Here is a 23,102-nt window from a genome sequence, read left to right as displayed (position 1 = left end):
GCATGCGCGGCAGGAGGGGCTCGCTCGCCCTCCTCTCCCCCCGCTCGGGCGGCGGGCGCCTGCGCGTGGAGGGGTCGCTCTCCTGCGGGGCCGCTGGCTCTCGGGCGCATGCGCGCGGCGCGCGCAGTGCCTCTGGAAACCACCAGAAGGGGCGGGGGCGGCGCGCGGCCGGGGGGGAAGGGGCGGTGCGCGGCCGGGGTCAGCTGACACGGGGGCCTCGCGCTGCGTGACGGTTGGCGGCGGCCGTTGGAGCGGTGGCGGTTGCGGAGGCAGCCTGGCGGGGCAGCAGGAAGGCTCTCGGCTCGGCGGAGGCGCTATGGCGACCACTGTCACTACGCAGCGGGGCCCGGTAAGCGCGGCCGCGCGGGACCCTTGCGGCTGAGAAAGTCGCCGTTGGGGCTGGGGGAAGGAGGCTTTATCCGCTTAACCTCACGGGCGCGCCGGGCCGTTGAGGCCTGGCTTGGACCCTGCTGGGCCTCGGCCTTTGCCGCCCTCGTCCGAGGCACGACTGCTGCCGGTGGGCCGCAGGGCGGCGGTGACTCATCCTGCTTACTGCTGTCCCCTCCTCCCGGGGCTGCTGGCGAGAGGAAGAGCCTCTGGAGCCTGCCGTGCCAGTGCCGGGTGTGCGCGGGGGTAAAGTCTGTCCGTCCTGCCAGCCGCCCGCCTTGGGAAGAGGTTTTGGGTTATGGGAACGTCCTAGCTGTGCATATGGGCATTGGAGAGAGGCTGTCCTGCCTGCTCTTTGTCCTTCCCCACAAAGAAGGGAGTCGCTTAAACTGAAGTGGAGCCAAACCTTCTCTTAAAAGTGGAGCAGAGCTTTCTAGTCGCATGGGTGGGCTGTGCAGTTTCACACGGCTGTGTTTGAAATTGCCCTCACGCGTTGACAACGAAAAGCTAGAAGGAGAAGGAAGATGCTGAGAGACATGTGTGGTGATAGCTTGCAGCCGAGGGGTGGAGGAGCTGAGCAGCTTTAAAACCAGCTTTGCAATCTTCTGGGAGCTTGTGCTAGTGGCTTATTGGGAATTCTTACAGTTTATTTAGGCCTTGGAATAATATTCCCCTGTTCCAGGATGTTTTACTGCAGATGTGAGGTGTAATCCTGCGGTTGTAACACCTGTCTTCCACTGACCTGCAGTTTCAATCTGCCCTCTTTTTCTGGGAGTCTCCACTAGTAATGACCCAATATGTAGTTGCCCTGCTGGTGAAATAGTATTAAAACAAACAAAAACCTTAAAATATTATTATTCCTGAGAAAACTGTTCTTCTAATTATTATCTTCCATGCAGCCTTGCTGAAAGGCCAGAGGAGCAAGTTAGTGAATTGCTAATCTGGAAAAGCTGCGCCTGTGTCTGATGTTATCTCATGGTAGTGAGATTCTTCGATCGTTAGTATAATTCCTTAAAATGCCTTGTTTGCCTGCTCTTCAGTGATAGAATCTTTCTGCAACACATTTGGCTACAGCTGGAGCAGGAGCCCTAATTGAAGCTCTGATGTACAGAGAGATGAAATTGTCCACATGTTCCTATCTCCGCAGGAATGATCTTTCCTTCTGGGGAAAGTATTGCTTGCCTGCTAAATGTCGATGTGCCCACCCTGATGATCAACATCTTGTACTTGCTGTAGTTTAGTGAAATTTTCTTGTTGGGTTGAGAGTTTAGTGAGAATTTTCTTTGAACTGGCTATAGTTTGAAAATGATACCTGTCTGGAATGCCTCAAGTGTTTTAAAGGAATGTTTTGAATATGCTTCTAGAAGTCATTCTCTTTTAGAATTGCCTGGGTAGTCCTGTGTAATTTTTGAAAATACTTAAGATTGATTTAGGCCTGGTAAAATGAAAGGTACATGGTGATTTATTTTGTAAAATTTCAGCACTCACCATTTTTTCTTCCTTTATGTTCTCCTAATATTGTGCATGCTATTCTCATTGGTGCTCACCACTTCAGAGGTTTGCATGTCTCCAAATGAATACTAAATCCTGCAAGTCTTGGCTGCCATTTGAAGGTGAGACTGCTCATTTAGCACGTACTTGCCTTTCCTGATCTTTCCCTAGAGCGGAAGATGCAGTTCTACTTGTTTCTATATATGACTGCATTTCAAATGAATAACCACTAAATGGTGCTAAAGGACCAAAAAAAATAGTTTCTCCTTAGTGTTGCAGAAAATGATACTCCTGTCCCTTTCTGTTTAAGTGAACAAGAAAATACTTAAAGTTCTCTCCAGCAAAGAAGAAAATAAAAATACGCTGTGGTACTTTTTACCAACATTGTTTGTAAACTGATTTCTAGTTTTCAGCTCTTCTTATTTGGTAACTAATCAGAACTTCTGGTTTGTTGTTAAGGAACTAGAATTCCTTCTGTATCTGGATGGTAAACATTCTGCCAGAATAAAGATTTCCGTAGCTGTTTGTCGTAAAGGTAGGGAATTAGCATGATGTCCTGTTGTATGGTATTTTTAAAGCAACAGCTTTTGACATCTGAAAACTACGGCTGAATACGTAATGGCTACTAAATGATACATTTTGAGACTATTCCAATTGGGCTCCAGGTCTGAGGACTGAAACTGTGCTTCTCTGATTTCTTATTTAGCCAAGCACATCCAAAATTGATCCTCTTGATTATTCACTGTGCTAGCAAATATGTCACATCCTTTAAAATTAGATGAAGTGCATTCTGGAGCTAATCAGATTTCTGCTCTGGTGATTTTTTTTCCTGATAATTATTTTGATTATCGGAAATCATTCAATGGGCAGGATATATTTGTTTACTTCTTTGTTCTTGTCCCAGTATTATAATTTAGCTGCATAAATCTTTTGCTCAAAGTTTTGGTTTGACGTACTCCAAATCATGGTGATTTTTGTGTGTGTTTTGATTTGTTTCCTTTTTTTGCCTGACCAAAGGTGACAAAGCAATTATTCATGTTTATATTGTATGGTATCATTAAGGGTTATGTTGTCTTGGGAACATTTTCTAATGCAAAGCTCTGTCTCTGAAATTCTATTAATAGTTCTGAATACAATTGAGTATTTTGTTAGCTGTTTTGTTTTTAGAATGCAGCTGCATATTAATTCTGATTTTTTGGAGGTGAAAAAGACAGAAAGACATAGCATGGCAATCAATTTGGATTTCAAAAGTTTTTTGAAAAAAGCTGAGGGAGTAAGATATTCACTGAATGGGGAGTGAATGACATGTATTCTTCCTTAAATGTTAAGATGGTAGTATATAGTATATGAAGTATATCTATTGCAAACTAGATATTGAGTAGAGTCATGATAGAACCTTGTCACGAGGTTCTCCTTTAAAAGCAAAAACTGAGGTTAGCCTTTGAGTCTGGTTATGCAAATAGGTATTTTTGATTCAGAGTTGGTAATTTGCAGCTATTTGTCTACTTTTAAATGATTGGAAGAGGGAATTAGAATTTTCTTTACAAATAAAAAGCTTGCCCACAACTATTTATCTCACCAGTATAGAATCTGTAGATAATCCTCATAAGAATTTAATGCCTATTTATGCTTGTTTTTCTATATGAAACACTTCTGCTAGATATTTTACTGAAGACATCATCAGGACTTATGTGTATTGGACTCCTGTCCAAGGTGAATGCTTGGCATGGAAGTGTGTGTCGTCTTCCCCCTTCTTAGTTTTGAAGGCATTTACTATCCTGATCTTTCAGGATTTAATTTTCTGAAAGCTACACTGTTTTCTGTTTCTGGGTACGTTTTAAAGACCATCATGAATGAATTGAGTTTTTCAGTGACCATAAGATGTCTGAGACAAAATAAGCTATCCTATTCTTCCTGAGAAACTGGCTTCCAGAGCGCAAGAGAAGGTTGTTGTAAGAGTGGTGCCATCAGTTTTTCCTATGGAAATGATGCCTCCTATGGAGCCCATGATGCGGGCTCTTGGTATTAGTAGTGTCTCCAACTTTGAGACTTCCTGGAAGTGAAGGGTTTTTGCGTGAACCTGCTGTGCCATTGCCTTGCTAGCTCAGGTATCATTTCATTTTTTTTCTAAATGCAAACACACATATACTTTTATATATATATATATATATATATGTATTTATATGTATACACACAGTATTTGCAAATAACTTCTGTTTTTTTCCCCCACTATGTTCTAAAGAAGATTGTTACCAGACCTTCCCTAACTTCCAACCTAATTTAAATAAGTTGTCTTTGAATATTGGCACTGTCTTTTAGCTTGGTCTTTTCCATCTCTGTGCTCATTTCTTTCCCACTTTTTTTTTTTTTTATTTAAGGTGCTATTAGGAGCATGTGGTTGCTGTCTTGAGTGTGAAAAAAAAATAATTTATACGTTTCTAGCTTGATACTGCAAAACATTCCACAATTCTGTGATTATCCAGGAAGGATTGTGCCTGATTTAGTCCAAATGACTTTTTTTTTTTTTTAATCTTCCTCTGCTTGAAAGTAGGTGACCAGAATTCTACACCATGTTATAAATGAGGTCTTACAACATCTGGCATTTGCTGGACATTTTTTTCTAAGGACTTCCCTTGACCCTCTGGGAGATAAGCATTTGCTTGGCTTTGTCATACTGGACATTACTGGAGAATCAGTAGCTCAATGTATATAAATATTTATAGGTGAGTGTATTACAGACCAGAAGAAAGCTTATCTGTCAGCTAGGATTTGATTAATTTACATAAGTTGATCACATATCGAAGTGTTATTAACCAATGTGTATTTGTATAAGTAAACTTACAAATAAAAAGCTATTCAAATCCTTCACTTAGGGAAGTAAACTTTTATGAAGAATCCAGATGTTGAATTTGGTTGTAAGAAGACAATGTTCAAGTTGCATGTTGGCGGTAAAGAATATTGTTTATAGTTTTCTAGTCTGTCCTTTGAAAGATCTTTCAAATGCACAAATAGTGCATTTCTGGTGCACAGTGAATACCTTCAGTGAGAAGTGATGCTCCATCAAATGGGAGTCGAATGTTTGAAGAAAGAAGTAATTTACTTAAGCATAGAAGCGAGTGCTTTGCTTTGCTGGCATCTGTGTACCTAATGGGTATTGTCAGTTACATACTTTCAAAGGGGACTTCAATCTGCTAGGTTGAAGACGTACAAGATTTCTACAGCACTGAAGTAAAAGTGGTTCCCTCTTCCCCACCCTTCTCTCCCCTACCTCTTACAAGCAAGTAGATGCTGCTCTTTCTTTTTTGGTAAACTTCCTTTCTGATCTGTAACATCTGTTAACAGGTTCCCTGAGGCCCTCAGAAGCTACAGCTCTTGCCAAATCACATTTCATGTGACTGTTGCTGTCTTCAAGATGCAATCTTAGCGTATGAGTGTTGTGTAATCTTCAAAAGCTATGTCCCTGGGGCCTTCTAACCTATTAAAGTGTGGTGTTCTATAGACGTGTATTTGCAGGATATGCAATTGAGTAATCTTGCCTGGGATAGCAACATAATAAATTACACTATTTTTGTTTTGAGAGTAAACCTTGTATTGATGGAGTGGGAAGTTCAGTATTAAACACAAGCATCTCTGTAGGCAACGCAAGTGAGTACAGCTTAATAATAAACATTCTGTGCTATTTTGTTATATATTTAAAATTTACTATCCTAATACATTATTTTAATGTGAAGATTCCGTTTAGATGTATTATTGGTTGTATACAGTGAGCATTTTAAATTTAGAAATGGCTTCTCCAGTAAATATTTGACAAGTTAAGAGTAGAAACTTTCCCTCTTCCACCTTAACATAAAATATATTGTGACTGCTGATTCACACATGTCCCTGCGACGTAATTCCCCTTAAGTTTTTTTTTTTTTTTTTCTACTTTTTTCTTTATGGTTCATTCTTATGGTAACCAGGCTTGGGATTACAGTATTACTGTTTTGGATGTGATAGAATTCTATCCCAAAATTGGTAAGATAGTTGCACTAATACATTTCAAGTTAAAACACTGCAAGCATCTTGCATTGAAGGATTTGGCTTATAGGAGACCTTTTTTATTAACTGTCTTGAAGACTGTGAAGTCCACCTTTTCAAATGTTACATTGTACCACTTGTATTAAAAATGTGACTCAAGTTCTACACTAAGGTACGCAGGCATGTGTTAAGGTAAAATTAGTGGAAACTTCACTGAACGTCAGGCTTTAATGATGGATAAAAGCATAGTGGACTTCTCTTTAAGTCTTCTGATACAGAGAACAGGCAATGTGAATAATGGACAAATGGAAGAAATGTCTGACATCAGATGTCTTATGTGGAAGGGCTTTTGAAACTTGGTAATTCTGATTTTTTTTTTTTTTTTTTTGTATTAAGTAGCTAAAAGTTCAGTTGCAGAGCAGCCCAGACTATGTATGTCCTTTGTTTTTGAGGTTTGTGTTGGAGTTTAATATTTTTGAAAGTGAGCAGGAGAATTTTTTTTGAGTTGGATTTTTGTCATTTATTTAACTGATGGTTCGTGCCGTCAAATCTGAAGTAAAATTCTGCTGAATATTTGCTAAACTTCTTTGATTTATATTCTCATTTGTTATGAAGGTAAAGGTACAAGTTGGAAGTGTGTTTTATGGGGTTGTGTTGTTTTTGTTTGTTTTTTCATTTTGTATTTCTTTCTTTAAGGTATATGTTGGTGAACTACCCCAGGATTTTCTTCGCATCACCCCAACCCAGCAGCAACAGCAAATCCAACTGGATGCCCAGGCAGCTCAGCAGCTACAGTATGGAGGACCAATGGGTACAGTTGGGAGACTCAGCATTACAATAGTACAGGTATAAATTTTAATATCTCTGTAATGCAGGATTCAATCTTTCTTCATCAGTGGCCACAAAATAAATGTGTTGTAATTTGAGTTACTAAACTACCTGTGTAAAAGGAATGAGTAGTTTTTAAAGTTTTTCTAGTTTAGTGCTTCTGTACGTCTGTGTCCTGTTTCATAGCTATATCTTAGACAATTTCCTGAAAGCCTAACTATTTTAGCATGTGATTAAAGTAATTCAAGGCACAGTTTCTCTAACTTCTGAAAAGATTTTCAGCAAAAATATTTAATGTGGGAGGACATTGGCAATTTTTGAGAGTATTAGATACTGTAGGAAACTGTAGTTGTCCTCTGTATTCCTTAAGTGGCTGCTTCTCCATCACTATTTCATTAATGCCTTGTGTGTTCCTCCCCAAGTGCTTTCTGCAGACTTTCCCATTAATCACAAATGCGTAGTCCCAGCTCTTTATTTTCTCATTTTTGCCTCATTATCTTTGTTTGATCTCTTTGCAGCACTGTATTATTGCCTTCATTAAGTATAAGATTTCAGGTTTTAAAACTTATCTGCATTAACACAATTCTTTATCAAAACTAGCTCACTAGATGTCCTTCATATTAACTGAACACACTTCATCAATTTGCAAATTAAATTTTATTTTTTTTCTCTAGAAACATACTGAAGATGCATTTAGCCATAAAGCTAATGCCAAGCCTGCAATACTGTAGTTATGGTTACAGGTTCCATGATATTCTTACCAATGAGAAACTGGAGAGCCTCTTGGGAAAAGAGGCACCAGTCTTTCCTTTCTAGGTTCTTCACTGGCCAGTTTACACTTTCTCGATCAATATGCCTTTGAAAACTGGGAGTGACACTTCTTGCAGAGTTTTACATCTGAGGTCTAGGCACTGGAACTGGTATGTTGCATTTGGTTGCAGCTCTTGCTCAAGTTCTGACCAGTTTCCTAGTCTCTGTTCAGAGATTATCTATTGAATGTGGAGCTCGTTCTGCATTTCTGAAAAGCAGAAAAATGTTACTGCTTTTAGAGCATGGTGGAAGCAGATTTAATAAAAGTGTTTTTTTTTTTTTTCCCTGAAAAAACTAGTAATATATGATCCAAGTTAAACCTCCGATGTAAAAGAAAATTAATGTTTATCAAATAACATATATATCTCCGTTAACTCTTAGTTTCTAGTTTATAGGTGTTTCATCTTTCACTATTTTCTTGGACAGCTCAAAGTACTTTTCCATGTAGGATGTTGATGTGGTCAGCCTAGGTTGCAGAACTTCTGGAAGGAGTTGATAAGATGGTACAGTGTTCAAGAGTTTCATCTCACTTTTAGTGTTCTGTAAAAAGTCACGAAAGACTAAGCAAGCTGGGCCTGTTTAACTTGGAGAAAAGAATATTGAAAGGAGATCTGATCAATAGGTATAAATACCTGAGGGGAGAATGTGAAGAGGATGGGGTCAAACTCTGCTTGGTGGTGGCTAGTGAGAGGGCAAGGGATAATGGATACAAATTGAAACACAGGAAGTTCCATCTCCATTTGAGGAAGAACTTTCCTGGGAGGGTAAAGCACTGGAACAGGCAGCTCAGAGAGGTTGTGGAGTCTCTTTCTCTGGAGATCTTCAAAACCCACCTGGATGCCACCCTGTGCATCATACCCTAGGTGTCTCTGGTGGAGGAAGGGGTTTGGACTAGGTGATCTTTAGAGGTCCCTTCCAACCTCAACCATTCTGTGATTCTTGTTTGGACTGATGGACTGTCATTATTAGGTCAGTCCTCCCTTATTCTTGTATTGCTGTGCAGACAAGAAAACACATCAAGCCTAGTGGTTTTATTTAAACAGTTGATGATTAAGTATATGAAAAGCATGCACTAGTCCTGCTGCTAAAACTAGTAGAAGATCAAAAAAGGTTGAGAAGGTCATTTACTGCCTTTTTTTTTCCTTTTTTTCATTTTTACTCAATGTTCTTGTAAGGACTGTCATCCTGTAAGAACTGTTTCATTCTATTCCTGTATTTATAGCAAAATCTGTTGTTATAAGCATACTGATTTTGCGTAGTACATGTGTTTATAGAACTTAATTTGCTTTATAAGGTACTGAATGGCACACTGAAGTAATGACAAAATGTCTACTATCTCTGAAAACTATAAGCAACTAAATCTTATCTGAATTGAACTGTTTTAGCAATGTGAACATTGTGTGATACTCATGAAGCTATTGGTTTTGTTTCATCTGTTAGAAGTACTTGAGTGAAATGGGGCAGTCTGCCTATTGCATTAAGTTTATGGTAATATATTAAAGAGCAAATTACTAGAGAAAAAAATGAATCTACATGACTATTTTTGTTGTAATCATATATTTACCTATTTATAATGGAAGTGCATATTCTACAGCAGACTTTGGAAAGAGAAGCTCTTTTCAATGATCTTTAATTGCGTCCCTGACTTCTTTTATTCAGTGCTGATTTTCTTGAGGGTGTTTTCTGTCCATGTCATATGTGAACATAGTCCTTTGCTCAATGTTTTTTTTTTTTTGGTGAATTAAAGTTAATGTAAATTAAGGCTTGCATTTAAGGCTTGCTTTTCTTCTCATCTCCCCAGGCAAAACTAGCAAAGAACTATGGAATGACCCGCATGGATCCATATTGCCGAATACGGTTGGGCTATGCTGTATATGAAACTCCCACAGCGCATAATGGAGCCAAGAACCCTCGCTGGAACAAAGTTATTCAGTGCACTGTTCCCCCGGGTGTGGACTCGTTTTATCTAGAGATATTTGATGAGGTCAGAAAGGCTTTTTTTCCCCCCTTCCCCTTCTCTTCCTCCCCCATCTTGAATTTGGGCGGAGGTTTGGGTGGGTGGAGTCTGCAGTATGGGATTGAGTTACCAAAGGCTATTTCCTGTTTGCTCTCTGGGAGATGAGGCAATTTTTTTCAGAGTCCTAAGAGCTGCAGTGCATAAGGCTTTACTCTGTCTCCAAGAATGTCAGGAGAGCTGCTTTTCCCTTGGCTGATATGGGCTAGTCAGCATCCAGCAAGGTTGCTGCTGTGCTGTAACTGTCCTTGAAGTTGTACCTTCACTTGTCCAAGATACTCTTGCATAAATCTGTTGAAGTTAAGTGTTATTCCTTAGGCTACAGCTTTTGCCAGCAACTATCTTACAATATATGCAAATTGCAGCCAAATAGATGAATTCATAGGATGGAAACAGTACATATCTAATTATTTCATATTAAATGTACTTCAGAATAAATGTGTGTGTCTAAGAGCTTTGGTTAACTTGATGCTTTCTCTTTCTCTCTCTATATATGCATATATATATATATATATATTTGTATATTTATCTTCTGGGCTTGTGAATGTGTTAATACTTATGAACTCAGTTTAGGCACTCTTCTCCTGAAACTGTCCTTCCTGTATTGGTTTTTTATTACTTCTTTTAGATTCAGCTTTCTTGTGGATTTTTTTAGCATATCTATGCATTCAAGTTAAAAATGCTGTAATTGGTCAAGCTTCTTTTTCAGGCTAGACAAGAGAATCTACTTTCCTTAATCTTGAAGTGAATTGTGTTCCTATATTCTAGTGTCATTGGGAAAAGTAAAATCTCATAGCCTTGCCATGTCTACCTATCTGAGGAGGTGTATATTGATATAGCCAAGCCAGTCTGTAACATTACTTTTTGACATGTGTAAATCTCATTAGAATGTGCCCAGTAGTAAGAAATGGTTTATTCTTTTAAATGTTTTTTATTTTTGGAAAATATTCATATAAAAATATGAAAAATTAGCAGCAACTTCCCGATCCTTTAATTAGCCTGCTCTCTGATGCCTTCAACTGCTAGAAACATTTAAACTAGATTAATGGAATCTAGCTATTTTTCTTTTAGCATAGCCCCAGAATTAAGTACTATACAATGCTATCCTGATGTATTGACTGAAATGGACTGTATCTTTGGGAAACCTCAAGTTTTAACAGCATGGAATACACTATTCAAAGTTTCATTTTGGAACATTGTAGTTAGGGCTCCTGTGAACTAAACAGTGATAATAGGCAGTGGCATCAAACATACAACGTGCGCAGGTAAACAGGTAAATAGCAGTATAGCAGTGAGACAACAGAGAGCGTTCAGGCTGTTCAGTGTTCAGCCTCCTCTAAGGTGATGTCACTAAATTCACACAGATGTGTTGATGATATGTTGTATTTTTAGAAATGGATTTCCTTTTATTTTTTTAACAAACTACCTGTGTTCAATCTATAGTCCTACTTAAGGTAAAAACCTTTGTCCCTGGTGGGAAGATGGTGGTGGCTAAAATGATCTCTGGTGCTTTAGTTCTATCAAAAGGAATGATTTAAAAATTGTGTAAAACTTAAGGGGATACTAGTCAATAATATTTTATGAGGATAATTAACTTGATAAATTTTATTTAAATACACTCCAGAGGGCCTTTTCAATGGATGACCGCATTGCTTGGACACACATTACAATTCCAGAGTCTCTGAAGCAAGGAAATGTGGAGGATGAATGGTATAGCCTGAGTGGAAGGCAGGGTGATGACAAGGAAGGAATGATCAATCTGGTTATGTCATACACGGTAAGTGTATGCTCTTCTCTGCTGTTTGAAATTCACACACTGCCCCACATCTGAGTAGCTATTCCTTTGATCACAGTGCTCCCTTCTCCTGGGATAACCTTTAAAACTGTCTGTAACCAGTGACTATTATGTACATAGGATATCACCTTTTAATATTTTCCAAGAACAATCTGAACAGAAATTGGGTTCTAAAAGGAGTTAAATTGATATTTCTGTTCAAAATGCTTTTGAAGCTGAAAAATAAATTCGAACTTAAACTTGCTACTGGAAGCAGTGCACTGCTTTTATTAAAATTCAGGCTTTGTTTAAATATTTCAGTGAGTGTCCTATACTCATTTCAGAAGAGCAAGGTATGCAAACTGATATAACCATCTCTTAAATGCATTCGATTGAGATTCGGTAGTGTGAAACTTGAATAGCCAATTTTAGCAAAGAACTGTTGCAAAAGACTGATTTGGTATGATGTAATTCTACTGAGTTGCATGCAAATTAATTCTCAAATAAAAGGTGGCTGTTCACTTAATTTACCTGAGACTATATTTTATACAGCTTAGCCCGTAATATAAAGATATCATGGAGCGTGGATTACTGATTGGCAGTGTGACTTTTTGCAAATAATATTTTAGTGACTTATACGTATTCCTGAAGTACTAAACTCTGTCGTGCTCTTTTGTATCAAGTCTTTGCCAGCTGCCATGATGATGCAGCCACAGCCCGTGGTCCTGATGCCCACTGTGTACCAGCAAGGAGTTGGATATGTGCCTATAACAGGTAGGTTTTATTTCCTTGAAGACTTTTGAAACCTGGGTCAGGGTTTTGCAAGAATAATTACCGCATTTCTCCTGTATTTTTGAACATAAAGGGAAGCTCTAAATTATCTAGCCATGTGTGTGTGGTGTTTTTTTTTCCTCTATGATATATTTTGTGAGAAGGAGGAGAATGATCAAATGTACCCTCTTCTAAAAAGTTGCAGGAGTCTGAATAAATGGATTAGAACAAGTAGCTCAAAACCTTCTCTCCCCCTTTTTCTTTTTTTCTTTAAATACTTGGTTTTCATTTATAGTTAAGTCTTTAACTAAGTAAATCTGCCAGGCTGCACTAATATTGTATATGCTGTTCATCTATGTGAAGCTGCCCAGACTTCAGAGCACTGTGACTGTGAGAACTGCAGCTTAAATAGATTATGAAGCGTTTCTCTTCTGTGGTCTTTGAAACAATTTTATTGAATACTTGCTGCACATACTACATTAAGTGTAGTGGATGAAAAGTGTTAGGGATCTCGGGTGGAGTTACTTAAATACATCACAAAGACTTAAGACAGATAAGGTCTGTCTTATCCCATGCAAGCAAGTTTTAGGCTTGTATGCAAAGATATTTTCAATTCTGGATCTTGTAAGTTTTTTCATCAAAGACGGAAAGTTTGAAATATGCTAATAAGCTTGAACAGCTACAAGTTTTTATTTGTAGTTTTTACAAGTCCAAGGTTTCTATTTTATTTACAACTCAAACTCCATTTTGTTGTGTTCAGCAAAGTATGTACTTTTTAGGGAAAATACAGTTATACTCTAGAAACATTAAGAATTTTTTTCTGCTCATAACAGTTTGTGGGGCATAATTACAATGATAAGAGGTGACACAAAATAGATTTAAGTTCAGCAGGGAATTAAAATTAAGAAAATTCTGTGGAAACAAACCTTTGGAACAGAAGTGTGTAAGACTGGGTAAGTAACTTAAGGAGTGGAACCTTACTGTAGAGCAGAGCATGGAAAAAAATTGTTTTATTCCTCAGTGAAAACATATCGTATGCTTCCTTTAAAGTGCTCCTATTTCTAGAGCTTAATTCTCAGGATTAGTCTTGTTTGTGCCAATGGACTAGACTCATCTAGTGGGTATGTCCTGAGGTGTGGTTCCATTTTTGTATATAGCCCAACTTCTATATAACTCTTCTGCCTCCCCATCAGAAGCTGTATCTTTTTACTTGTGAGTTCATCACATCCCTATGGGGTGAAGCATCTGAAAGGGGAAAAGTAGCTGGTATTACCTGCTGCAGTGTAGTGGGAGGTTTTTTTTTGTGTGTGTCTGTTGGTCTGTCACCCTTCTATGAAGATACAACATGTTTATTTTAATTCTGCTGTTTGGGCGATATGGAGAGTATGAAGCTTTATGATGGAAGTAGGGTGGAAGACTGAAGTGTTTTTGCAGAACAGTAGTAGTCATTTGTGAAAATGACTATATATATATATATTAAAAAAAAAAAAAAGCTTTAACATGAAATGACTTCTAGTCGAATTTAGTTGTGCCATCAAGGCCAAACTGGATTTTTTTCTGATCATGAGTAACAGTTTCTATTCAAAAGTCAGTATATATCATAATTAACCTTAAATAGCCTTTTTTTTTTTTTTTTTTTTCACTCTACCTATAGTGCAAGAGCAAGCAGTCGATGTAGGTAGGAAGCAGGTGAGATTTCAGATCTCAATATAAGTTCAGTAGCTTCCCCCCTGTAGTGTGTATGTACACTGGCCCTTTAGCTCTACTGTTTGATGGGTTAGCTTGTAGGGATGTTGGTGTTTATTCAGAATGCTACAGGTGTATGTTGTTCCTTTATGTGCAATAAAATATCCATACTACAAACACCTGGTGGCTGATTTACACTGGAAAAAAATCCTTTAATTGCTATTTCTGTAAAAACAGGACACTTCGGAAACTTGTTCAGAGTATTACAGAAAATGTGAGACTGAAGCCTAGCAGCCTTCAATTTCTGGTTAAATCAGTACTTACCTGACTACCAAAATTCACTCAACTTTGACTTTTAGAAACTAAATGGTTCATTTAACAAAAAAATATAGATTAATATCTCTTTCCCATGTCTTACTCCTTTTCCCTCACCCCTTCATTTTCACCTGTCTTTAGGGCTTGAGTACTTTGCTCTGGGTAAGTTTCCAAGCTCTTTTCTCACTCCCATCTTCATTGACTCCCGTTTTTGCATGAACTCATGCAGACAGCCTTTTTTCTCTTCCCTTTTTTTAATGTTGTGGCACACTGCATCACAAGGTACTGCACCTGGTTTCGCAATAAAGGCAGTTTAATGTGTCTCTTCAAGTCCCAAAATGCTTCTCCTAGTTTCAGTCTATTACAATTAATTTGTGATAGTGGTGTTAATGGATAAAATGTGGTACTGATTTTTTTTTCTTGAAACTTTTTGTGCTAGTGGGCTATTCTAGGTGATCATACATACTGATTTCCTACTAGAAAAATTTTAATGTAAACTTAAGTGAAGACTTTGGTTCTGCAGTGACGTTCCGGTAAGGTAGCCTGTCAACTGCTTTCTGTTATTCTTTGAGCCTTCTTATTCTAAACAGCAACGTTTTCATTGGTATATATCTTCTAGTAATAATCTGTTTTACGTTCATGTCAACTTAAGCATCTGACATGTATTTGAATGAACTTCAAAGGTAAACTGTAGTAGCATTTACCTTCTCACTTTACTATGCCACCTTTGATTTTGAGTTGTAAGAAGGTACTAGGCATCCTTGGCTTTTATGGATGTTTAATCAAGTATGTTCAGAAAATTCTAAAATTATATCTTGAGAGGAAGTCTTTTCTTTATGATCTGCATTTCAGAAAGATGGCATAAATGAAACAAATGATTCTTGCAATATATTGAGTGATGGAATTGCAAGTCTTTCTATGAACCCATAGACTTCATTTTATTTAGTAGTTTACAAAGAGGCAACATTTAAAATATTGAAATGATAGCACACATTCTAGCATTTTCTGTGAGGGAAATACACATTCACTAGGTCTTACTGATATCTTTAAAGCAAGTGATCCCAATTTTCTTCCATCAAATGAAAGAATTTGTACTGACCAGGTTCTCAAACTGATTTTTGAAGGCACTGTACAAGGAGCAGAATGGTAGTGATGCAAGCTATTAAACATAGGGCACCTGACTGAACCATAAAGTAAAAAGTGTAATACCTGGGATGCAGGTTGTGGCTTTTTTTTTTTTTTTTTTTTTTTTTTGTGCTGCTTTCATGCTTCTGCCAATGCTTCTTGCAGTCACAAGATGCTTTCAGATGACTTGCTGTTGTATGTACTCATTTCATGCCCTGGAATGTCACTGCTCCTGCTGCCTGTTTGCTATTCCACCAAACTGGAAAACACTGTGCCATTCTTCTGATTTGTGGGACATAGCAGGGAGCAATACCCAGGTGTATGCAATGCTGTTTATTGAAGTTGCTTATGTGTTTTACCTTCAGCCTTCACTTCTCAGTGAAATGAGCTCCTCAATATGTAAAACAGCTTCTTACTGAACATGAATAAATTTCAAGTTTTATAGCTGTGTAATGATTGCATACTCATTAAATCATGGTATTTAGTTTCTAAGCTGATGCAAGAAGTCTTCATCGCTGTTTTGTGAATTGTTATAGAAACTGTAAATTTGTTATAGAAATATTAAATCAGTGTGATATTCCATTTTCTTTGTGTAAAATGTAGTTGTTGACAGCATAAGTAGTAATACTTGAGCTGTAAGAGCAGAGAAGAGTTTGAAAATCATTACCAAAAATAATACTACAAAGAAATGTCTCTGAAACCAGGAATATTTAAATTCTTTGTGTATTGAATTCTGGTTTCAGAATTTACTTGGTCTGAAGCAGTGAGAAGTTGTGACCTTAATGATTTTGACACTGTCAAGGCACCTGAACTTTGTTAGTGAGCTTCTTGTCCAGTTGTTACCATAGACTGCTGTGGCACTTGAAGCAAGCTGGATATTTCATTTGGATTAACGTTGTAAACTAGCATCTTGCATGGGTAGTTCCTAGGTAATGTAGGCTGTTTTTTCACAAAATCCTATTCACTTGGGTAATTTCACAACATTAATAACCTGCTAAATAGAATGGGGGCTTCGATAAAAGGCAAACGGCTATTGGGTGATTCTGGAATACTGTGATGCGCTTTATTTCCTGATGCTGCATATGTTGGTCTCTTGTATATGGTGAGATTTTGTGGAAACTATGGGGAGAGAGCTGGGCCTTGTTGAGGCTGTAGAAGAGGCAATGCAAACTGCAGCTGGGTCTGATTAGTGGGCAGGGTGTTGCACTTGGCAGTGCTGGTGAGGACTGTGTACTCATTTGCCTCCTGGGTGCATGTATGGTACAATTTACCAGGTGTTAAGGTCATCTGTAGTGTTGGCAGAACCCCAGGGGCTAGAGCTCAGATGGCATAAACTCTGGAGCCAAATTTTAGGCTGTTGGGGAAGAGACCATAAGTAACCTTGGTTGTGAGGGTAATGCATGAGACCTGGCAAACACAGGTGTTTCAATGTGTGGGCGTAGTAAAATGGTGCTAGGAGCTGTTTTTCTAACTCTAAATATGTATCTTTTTGGAATAGATGCAGCATGTTAGTTAGATTACCTACAGCATCCAACTTCTCCTTTTGCTTCAAAAAAAAAAAAAAAAAAGTGCAGAGGAATCATCTTTCTCAATTTTGAGATGTCATTTCTGGATAGAAGTGGTATAGTGTAGGGACAATACTTTCAATCACCTAAATAGAGCTCTCATCCTTTCACTTAGGCAAGACAGTAAAGATGCACACTTGAAAACAGTGTCAGTTGTCTGATCTAAGTCTGCTTAATATTATGGTACCTGCCACCAGAAGTATGTTCTTTTTTGAACAGTTAACAATTGTAAGAAAAGGAGCTTATCATCTAGTCCTCAGTAATGTATAGAACATTGTCCAAAAAAAAAAAAAACTTATTTTGAAGCTGCCCTATTTGTGGTTTTTCAGATGGTACATCCTCGATTTAACTTGAGGAAAAATAATGAAAGTCACAAAAGGAAAGCTAAAAAAGTGGACTGAACTCTGTAAAGACACTGTTAGGTTTAAAGTAGGTGTATGTAGATAAGCAGTCTTGGAGGTTATCAAATAGCTGCTTTGGTAAAACAATAAAATAGGTAATGAAAGTAAAAGGAAAAGATCTAACCAATTAAAAGAGCCTTAAATGATATATCTAAATTGGTTGGTCAGCAAAGCCTTTGAGGATCAAGTGCTTAAAGGGGTAAGAAATACATTTTTTAAAGAAGCAGAAGCTATGGTATAATTTGAGCTATGGTATCATTTAGGTAAGTGAAGGACTTGAAGTGTGTGCGTGTGTATATAGCTAAGATAATTTAAATAAAAGGCAGAATATAAATCGTAACAGTGCAATGAGAAGAAAGGGTTTGCTTTGTGTGTATAGGTGTGGGTGTTGGGGTGTTTTGTGTGTGTGTGGTTTTTTTTTGGCATAGTATCAGGTCATAATGTTAAGATTTAAAACAAATTAGGATGATCAGCATAAAAGTAACATTTTCTTCCAGTTTGTTTTAGGTTTTTGCAGAAAATACAGTGCAAGACCTTGTGTCTAAGTTGATCTTAATTATAGAATACTAGAGGGTAACAAAACTTTGACCTATTAGCAACCTATAAAATAAACTAAAACCTATAAATTTTAGAACTTGTTTTTCTTAATTTGTTGGTCAAACCTTAGAAATTTTAGAAACTAACAGTACTTTAATTTCACACAACAATACAAAGTCTATCAGAAATGTCAATGAAACTTGTCTTCTGGCAGAGAAAAAGGGAAAATCACTATGTACCCCCTTTAGCTGTTGAAGGAAGTTGTACTCTCGCTTCATTGTGGTACAGTTGCAGAGTGAATCAGATAGATCCTCTTTGAGGAAGCGATCCAATCTGCAGGTCAATTACTGCTCCGGATCAATGACACTTTCATTTTAATGCAATAGGGATTACATTCATTGAATTGCTATGTATCAATTGCATAAACTGCTAGTGTAAAAGCATCTTGTTCAATGCAGCATATATATAATAAGGTCCATTTAACAATGGGTGTTTGGTATGGATGTTTAGAAAAATAAATCTCTGATGCCCTTAGTGCTTGTTTAGTGATTAGCATAAGCCTTGTTAATTCTGGTTGCATCTAATTGTGAGCTGCATGTGTTGCTATATTACTGTGCATCTAGGACAGATCACAACTTGGCCAGAGAACCCATTTAAGGAAAAGGTCTTCTGGCTGCAACAGTCCAGAGACAAATGTTGCAACCTCTTTTCTGAAGTTATGTGCTCAAAAGGGTTTTGAAATTGGCAGGCTAGGGGTGAGAAAGGCATAAGCCACTTCATTTTTCAAAGTCTTTAATTTTCTTTCATGGTTTTGTCTGCTTGTTTGTCCTCAGGGATGCCTGCAGTCTGTAATCCCGGCATGGTACCACTGGCAATACCACCTCCTGCCATCAATCCTCAACACCTTTGTAATGAAGAAGACCTGAAATCTATTCAGGACATGTTTCCCAACATGGACAGGGAAGTAATCCGCTCAGTGCTAGAAGCTCAGAGGGGGAACAAGGATGCAGCTATCAACTCCTTGCTTCAGATGGCTGAAGAATCATAAATCCCTACTTCCTGCACTGTCCCCGTCCTTGCTGCCACCTTTATTTTTACTTGCCAAGCCAGGGATTTAGCTAGAGGAAGAATTTCCTAACTGTTTTCTGTTAGCGTATCTTATGTGAAAGATTGTATCTCCCTTTCTCCGTGGACATTTGGATCTTTCTTTTTCAGTCTGTTTTCAATTTAGTGTGTGTTCTACAACAGCATTGAAGCATTTTACTATCAGCTGTGCCCAGTGTGGCTATATTCTGACTGGGGAGGCAACTAATGCTGCTTTTTTCTTTCTCTCCCCTTTTCAAAAAACAAATTCTTGCAAAGTAACTCTATGCAGTACAGGACATACACTATTTGTTAGATGGAAAAAACTTCTTCTTTGGAGGATTTCCTTTTTAGGGTAACTTTTAGGGTACTTTGTTAAAGTATTTTGGTTTCATCAAGCAGCCTGTTTCTACCAGAAATTAAAAAAGGCCCTTCTGCTTGTTCTGTGATGTTTAATTATTGCTATGATCTAGTCAAATGTCATTGATGAAAAGCGTAGATTGAATAAGCTAAATTCCTTGGGTTGTGCTGTTCATATTTGTAATGAGCATCTTCCATTCAACGTAGTCATTGGGCACCAAAGCAATGTATTATCTGCTGTGCGTTTAGGGCTTTATTCTGTCATATTGCTGTTGTGTATCTGTAAAATCTTAACAGATAATTTCTAACTTGTACGGTCTGTATTACTGTAGCAGAGGATAAGCCCTAATGTACTCCTACAGCTAATTGCACTCTTATTACTACTTTAGCGTTCCCACGTTTATTCCAAAGGATGAATGCGTATGGAAAGATTTTATACCTGGAAAAAGAACAATTATTTGAAGTATTGTCTTATGTTTAAAAAAAAGCAGAAACCTCTGATGTGTTTGTAAGACTTCTTTCTTTACTCCTAAATGTTAGCAATTTGGGAATCTTCAAATGGTATTTAAAGCTGCCCAGTGACTTGTTAGATTATGGTTACTGTATTTAATATATTTCATGCAGGTAGGAGTAAATTGAGAGAGGATCTAACATATCTGAATTACTTAACCTCAGAAGAGGTTAGAGGTTGCTAATATTTATTGTTAGTATTATTTTTTTCAGACATCAGCTCATCTCGGAGCTGCAGAATGTTGAAGTAGGCACCTGCTACCTGTTGGACAAATTCTGCAATGTCTGTTTTTGTAGATGGTGAAGTAATGCACTTTAAGTGGTATGCACCAGTTTATTTTTACCAGTGATGTGCAATGTTGCTGTTTTATCTTTTTAATGTTTGACTTCAAATACTTTCTACAATAGCCATAGACTTTTATATTTTCAAGAGTTGGAATGTACATTTGAAATGGAGGCTCTTGAGTGATTCACGAGAACTTTAAAACCGGGTTTTGAATAAGGAAAATAGACCCTTATTCTCCTCTTTCCCATGCTTTGTTTTGTTTTGCACACTTAAGATATTTTTTCTTATCTGCTGAAAAGCCAGTTTTCCCAACTATATTCGAGAAGCCTCTAAGTAGTGTTGGTATGAATATTTATTTTTTTATGATTAAAAGTGATACTAAAACTTCTAAAATACAGTATCAAAAATCATCCAGTTTCTGATCTTCTAAAGCAGACTTTTCATACTGCATGACTTAAAATTTTGTTTTGAATCCCCCTGCTGTCTCAAACTTCGTTTTAAAATGTCTGTGTACACCTTGCTATATTGGCTTTCCAATAAAGAGGTATAGTTTCTATGTTTTATCTGTAGTCACCATATCTTTATTTTCTAAGACAAGCCAGGTGTTCATCAAGAAGCTGCTCTTGCCCCTTCTCTATGACTGTGTAAGATTTGAATAGATATAGAGGCATTTGGACTTCATCTTCATAGCACAGTGATTTGTCACCCAAAAGGACAAATCTTGGTAAAGGTTTTGGTGCTCCATCTGCATGATGAGTCCCTTCCTCTGACTTTTACATAGATAGCCTGAATTGTTAGGGGCGGATAATTCAGGGAAAATGTACATATATACATTTTTATATTAAAATGTTGGGGTCTGTAATAACAGCTTTTTATAAAAGCAAGGTTGAACTTAATGGCTGGTATCCTACTGCAACTGAATTTCGAGCACCAGATTTCACTTTGAACATTCAGGAGGAGGAGGAGTGTTAGGTTAGCCAGGTTCATTCGGAAATGGGATTTCAGACCTCTGAGGGAGCTGTAGCTCCCGTTCTTAACTGTGTGAGTTTTACTGTTTGTTTGTTTGTCTTAGGCAAATATTATGCAAAGCAGGAGTTGTTATGAGTTGCAGATGGGAGATGTAGGAGCAGTATGACTGGTAGATGGATGTCAGCATGTTATTCAAACTAACCTATTTTTCTGGGGATTTTTGTCTTGATTTAATTTAGCATTACAGCTGAAAATCTTATGTCAGGATGTGCAACTTCCTAAAAAGAAACAAAACACTGATCATGAGTCTGCTCAACTTTTCACCATACATATCCTGTCAGTCAAGCTGCTTATGAACAGGTTTGAATTGGAGAGAGATGTAAAAAGGCAGGGACTAGTTGTACAAGGGCCTGGCCCGTGAAATGAAGGTGTTGGAACCGAATGTGGTGGTGTGTGGTAGTTTTTTTTTTTTTTTTTTTTTTTTTTTTCAATCTAAAACAAATGTAATCACTCATTATGATTGTAGGTTTTGACAAATTCTATCTATCTGATACTTTGATACTGCTCTTCTGCTCAACAGCTTCAAGCAGTCTGGAGAGAAAGCCAGCTGTATAAGACTGGCATCTGCTAGAAGTTAGTGCTTTAGGGTTTGAATCCTGCCAAGAACCTAAACTTCCTAAAGATAGGAACACTTTTTGTCTAGCTAGATCCTTGCTACTTTCTTCTCTACTGCTGTTTGCCTCTGCTGATGGTACTGAATGTTGCCCCCTGGCCCCTTTACAAATATTACTGCTTGTTTGGTTGATCTGTAATACCATACAGAAGATATTTTTTTGTTGAAATAATTCTAAAGATATTGTTTTTCTCTGTATTGAGGTCCAGCGTGTTTCTTGCACTCTGAAATGCATTAACTTTTTCATTCTAAATCAATAAATGTATCATCTAAATGAGAATGCATCATGTCTCTGTTGGAGAGCAGTGTTACTTGAATCTTTGCAGACGGACCTAGGATGCATCGTCTATCAATAGCTACATTTTATTGAATCATTAACTAACAAATTCACTTCAGTTCTTCAAGTGGTCTTCTGGTGGGATTAGTGTACTAAGTGCTCAAAAATATGTGCCTTTTTTAACTGGTTACTCGTTCCAGAAAGTGTTAGAGTAATGTGGGCCTGAAGGAGAGAGTAAGGGAGCAGTGAGGCTGCCTTGTCCAAAGGGGGACAGGGAGGAGGGAAGAGTGGTGCACATGTGGAGATGCTTTGTGGTGTGAATGGAGTCAGCGCTTTGCAGAGAAAAATAGTGTAGGAAAGACGAGTGACAAAGCAGCCTTTCTTTATTATTTTAACCATGATGACTGTCTTTTTTTAATCTGCTGTTATTCAGTCTTTTAAATTATTGAAGCTTAAAGATGTGATTTACAAGTAGCATTTCCCTCACCAGTCAGCCTCTTTGACTGGAAAGCTAGTCCAGGTCATTCTGTTCATTTACAAGCATTGCTTTGCTCAGAAAGGATTCATTAATCACTTGTGTTAATTTGATAATGTATTAACACTTGAGGTTTTGCTGTCCTAGTTTATAGTGTGACTTTTTTATTGGAAGTTATTTTAACAAATGACATTTGAGATCTTCACAACTCAATTTCCTTCTGTTTGTTTCCTTAAATGACATTATTGTCAAATCACTTAATACCAAAAGAAATTGTGTTTGCATTATTTCTTTGTGTAGCAGTTTCTATCCCACTCCATTTTTCTAAAGCCTACTACTGACTTGCACATTTCTCCACTATACTGAAGGACTGGGGGGGAAAAATGCATTGAAATATTGCCGTTCTTGTGCTAGCATCTATGAGCGTTTTAACTTTGTTAGTATATTCATTTCAGTACTAATAAAGCAGTCATGATGTGTGAAGAGAAAGCAGTATAACTTAAATTATTAAAGTTAAGTATAACAGAGAAAATTTGGCATCCAGGAAGAATTGCAAATACTTAAGAGTAGGAGGGGAAAAAAAGGAAAACCCATAATAACAATCTTCTGTGCTTTGGTTTTATGTCGTAGGTTCCAGAAAGGTTCTTATGCTCTTGGCTGAAGCTCTCCAGGAATCTTGTTTAGAAACCAAGTTGATCTGTGTTCATACTACTGTGTGTATGCATTAGAACCGCTTTCTTTACCATCT

At 37.7% G+C, this 23,102-nt stretch overlaps 1 protein-coding gene across 2 annotated transcripts; it reads left to right on the top strand.

Moving 5' to 3' along the window:
* The first annotated feature begins 217 nt into the window (after positions 1-217).
* Positions 218-20,190, top strand: TOLLIP (toll interacting protein). Of its 2 annotated transcripts, XM_088525831.1 has the most exons (7): positions 218-349; positions 6,592-6,741; positions 9,335-9,517; positions 11,172-11,324; positions 12,005-12,095; positions 14,235-14,255; positions 18,555-20,190. In XM_088525831.1, the coding sequence occupies exons 1-7, from the start codon at positions 317-319 to the stop codon at positions 18,767-18,769; spliced, it is 846 nt and encodes a 281-aa protein (XP_088381957.1). In that variant the 5' UTR covers positions 218-316; the 3' UTR covers positions 18,770-20,190. The 2 variants fall into 2 exon arrangements, with proteins under 2 accessions (XP_088381957.1, XP_088381958.1); XM_088525832.1 differs by lacking the exon at positions 14,235-14,255.
* The last annotated feature ends 2,912 nt before the right edge of the window (positions 20,191-23,102 follow it).

The sequence above is a fragment of the Tinamus guttatus genome, unplaced genomic scaffold, assembly GCF_059628265.1.
Source record: "Tinamus guttatus ecotype Peru unplaced genomic scaffold, ASM5962826v1 Tinamus_guttatus_pri_ptg000240l, whole genome shotgun sequence".
Lineage (NCBI taxonomy): Eukaryota > Metazoa > Chordata > Aves > Tinamiformes > Tinamidae > Tinamus > Tinamus guttatus.
Note: the sequence above shows the minus strand (reverse complement) of the source record. Positions and strands in the feature narration are given on the sequence as shown.

Coding starts and splice junctions, on each gene's coding strand:
- TOLLIP (XM_088525831.1), top strand. CDS start 317: ATGGCGACCACTGTCACTACGCAGCGGGGCCCG. Junction 9,518..11,171: donor ATCTAGAGATATTTGATGAG/GTCAGAAAGGCT, acceptor AATACACTCCAG/AGGGCCTTTTCAATGGATGA. Junction 12,096..14,234: donor TGGATATGTGCCTATAACAG/GTAGGTTTTATT, acceptor ACCTGTCTTTAG/GGCTTGAGTACTTTGCTCTG.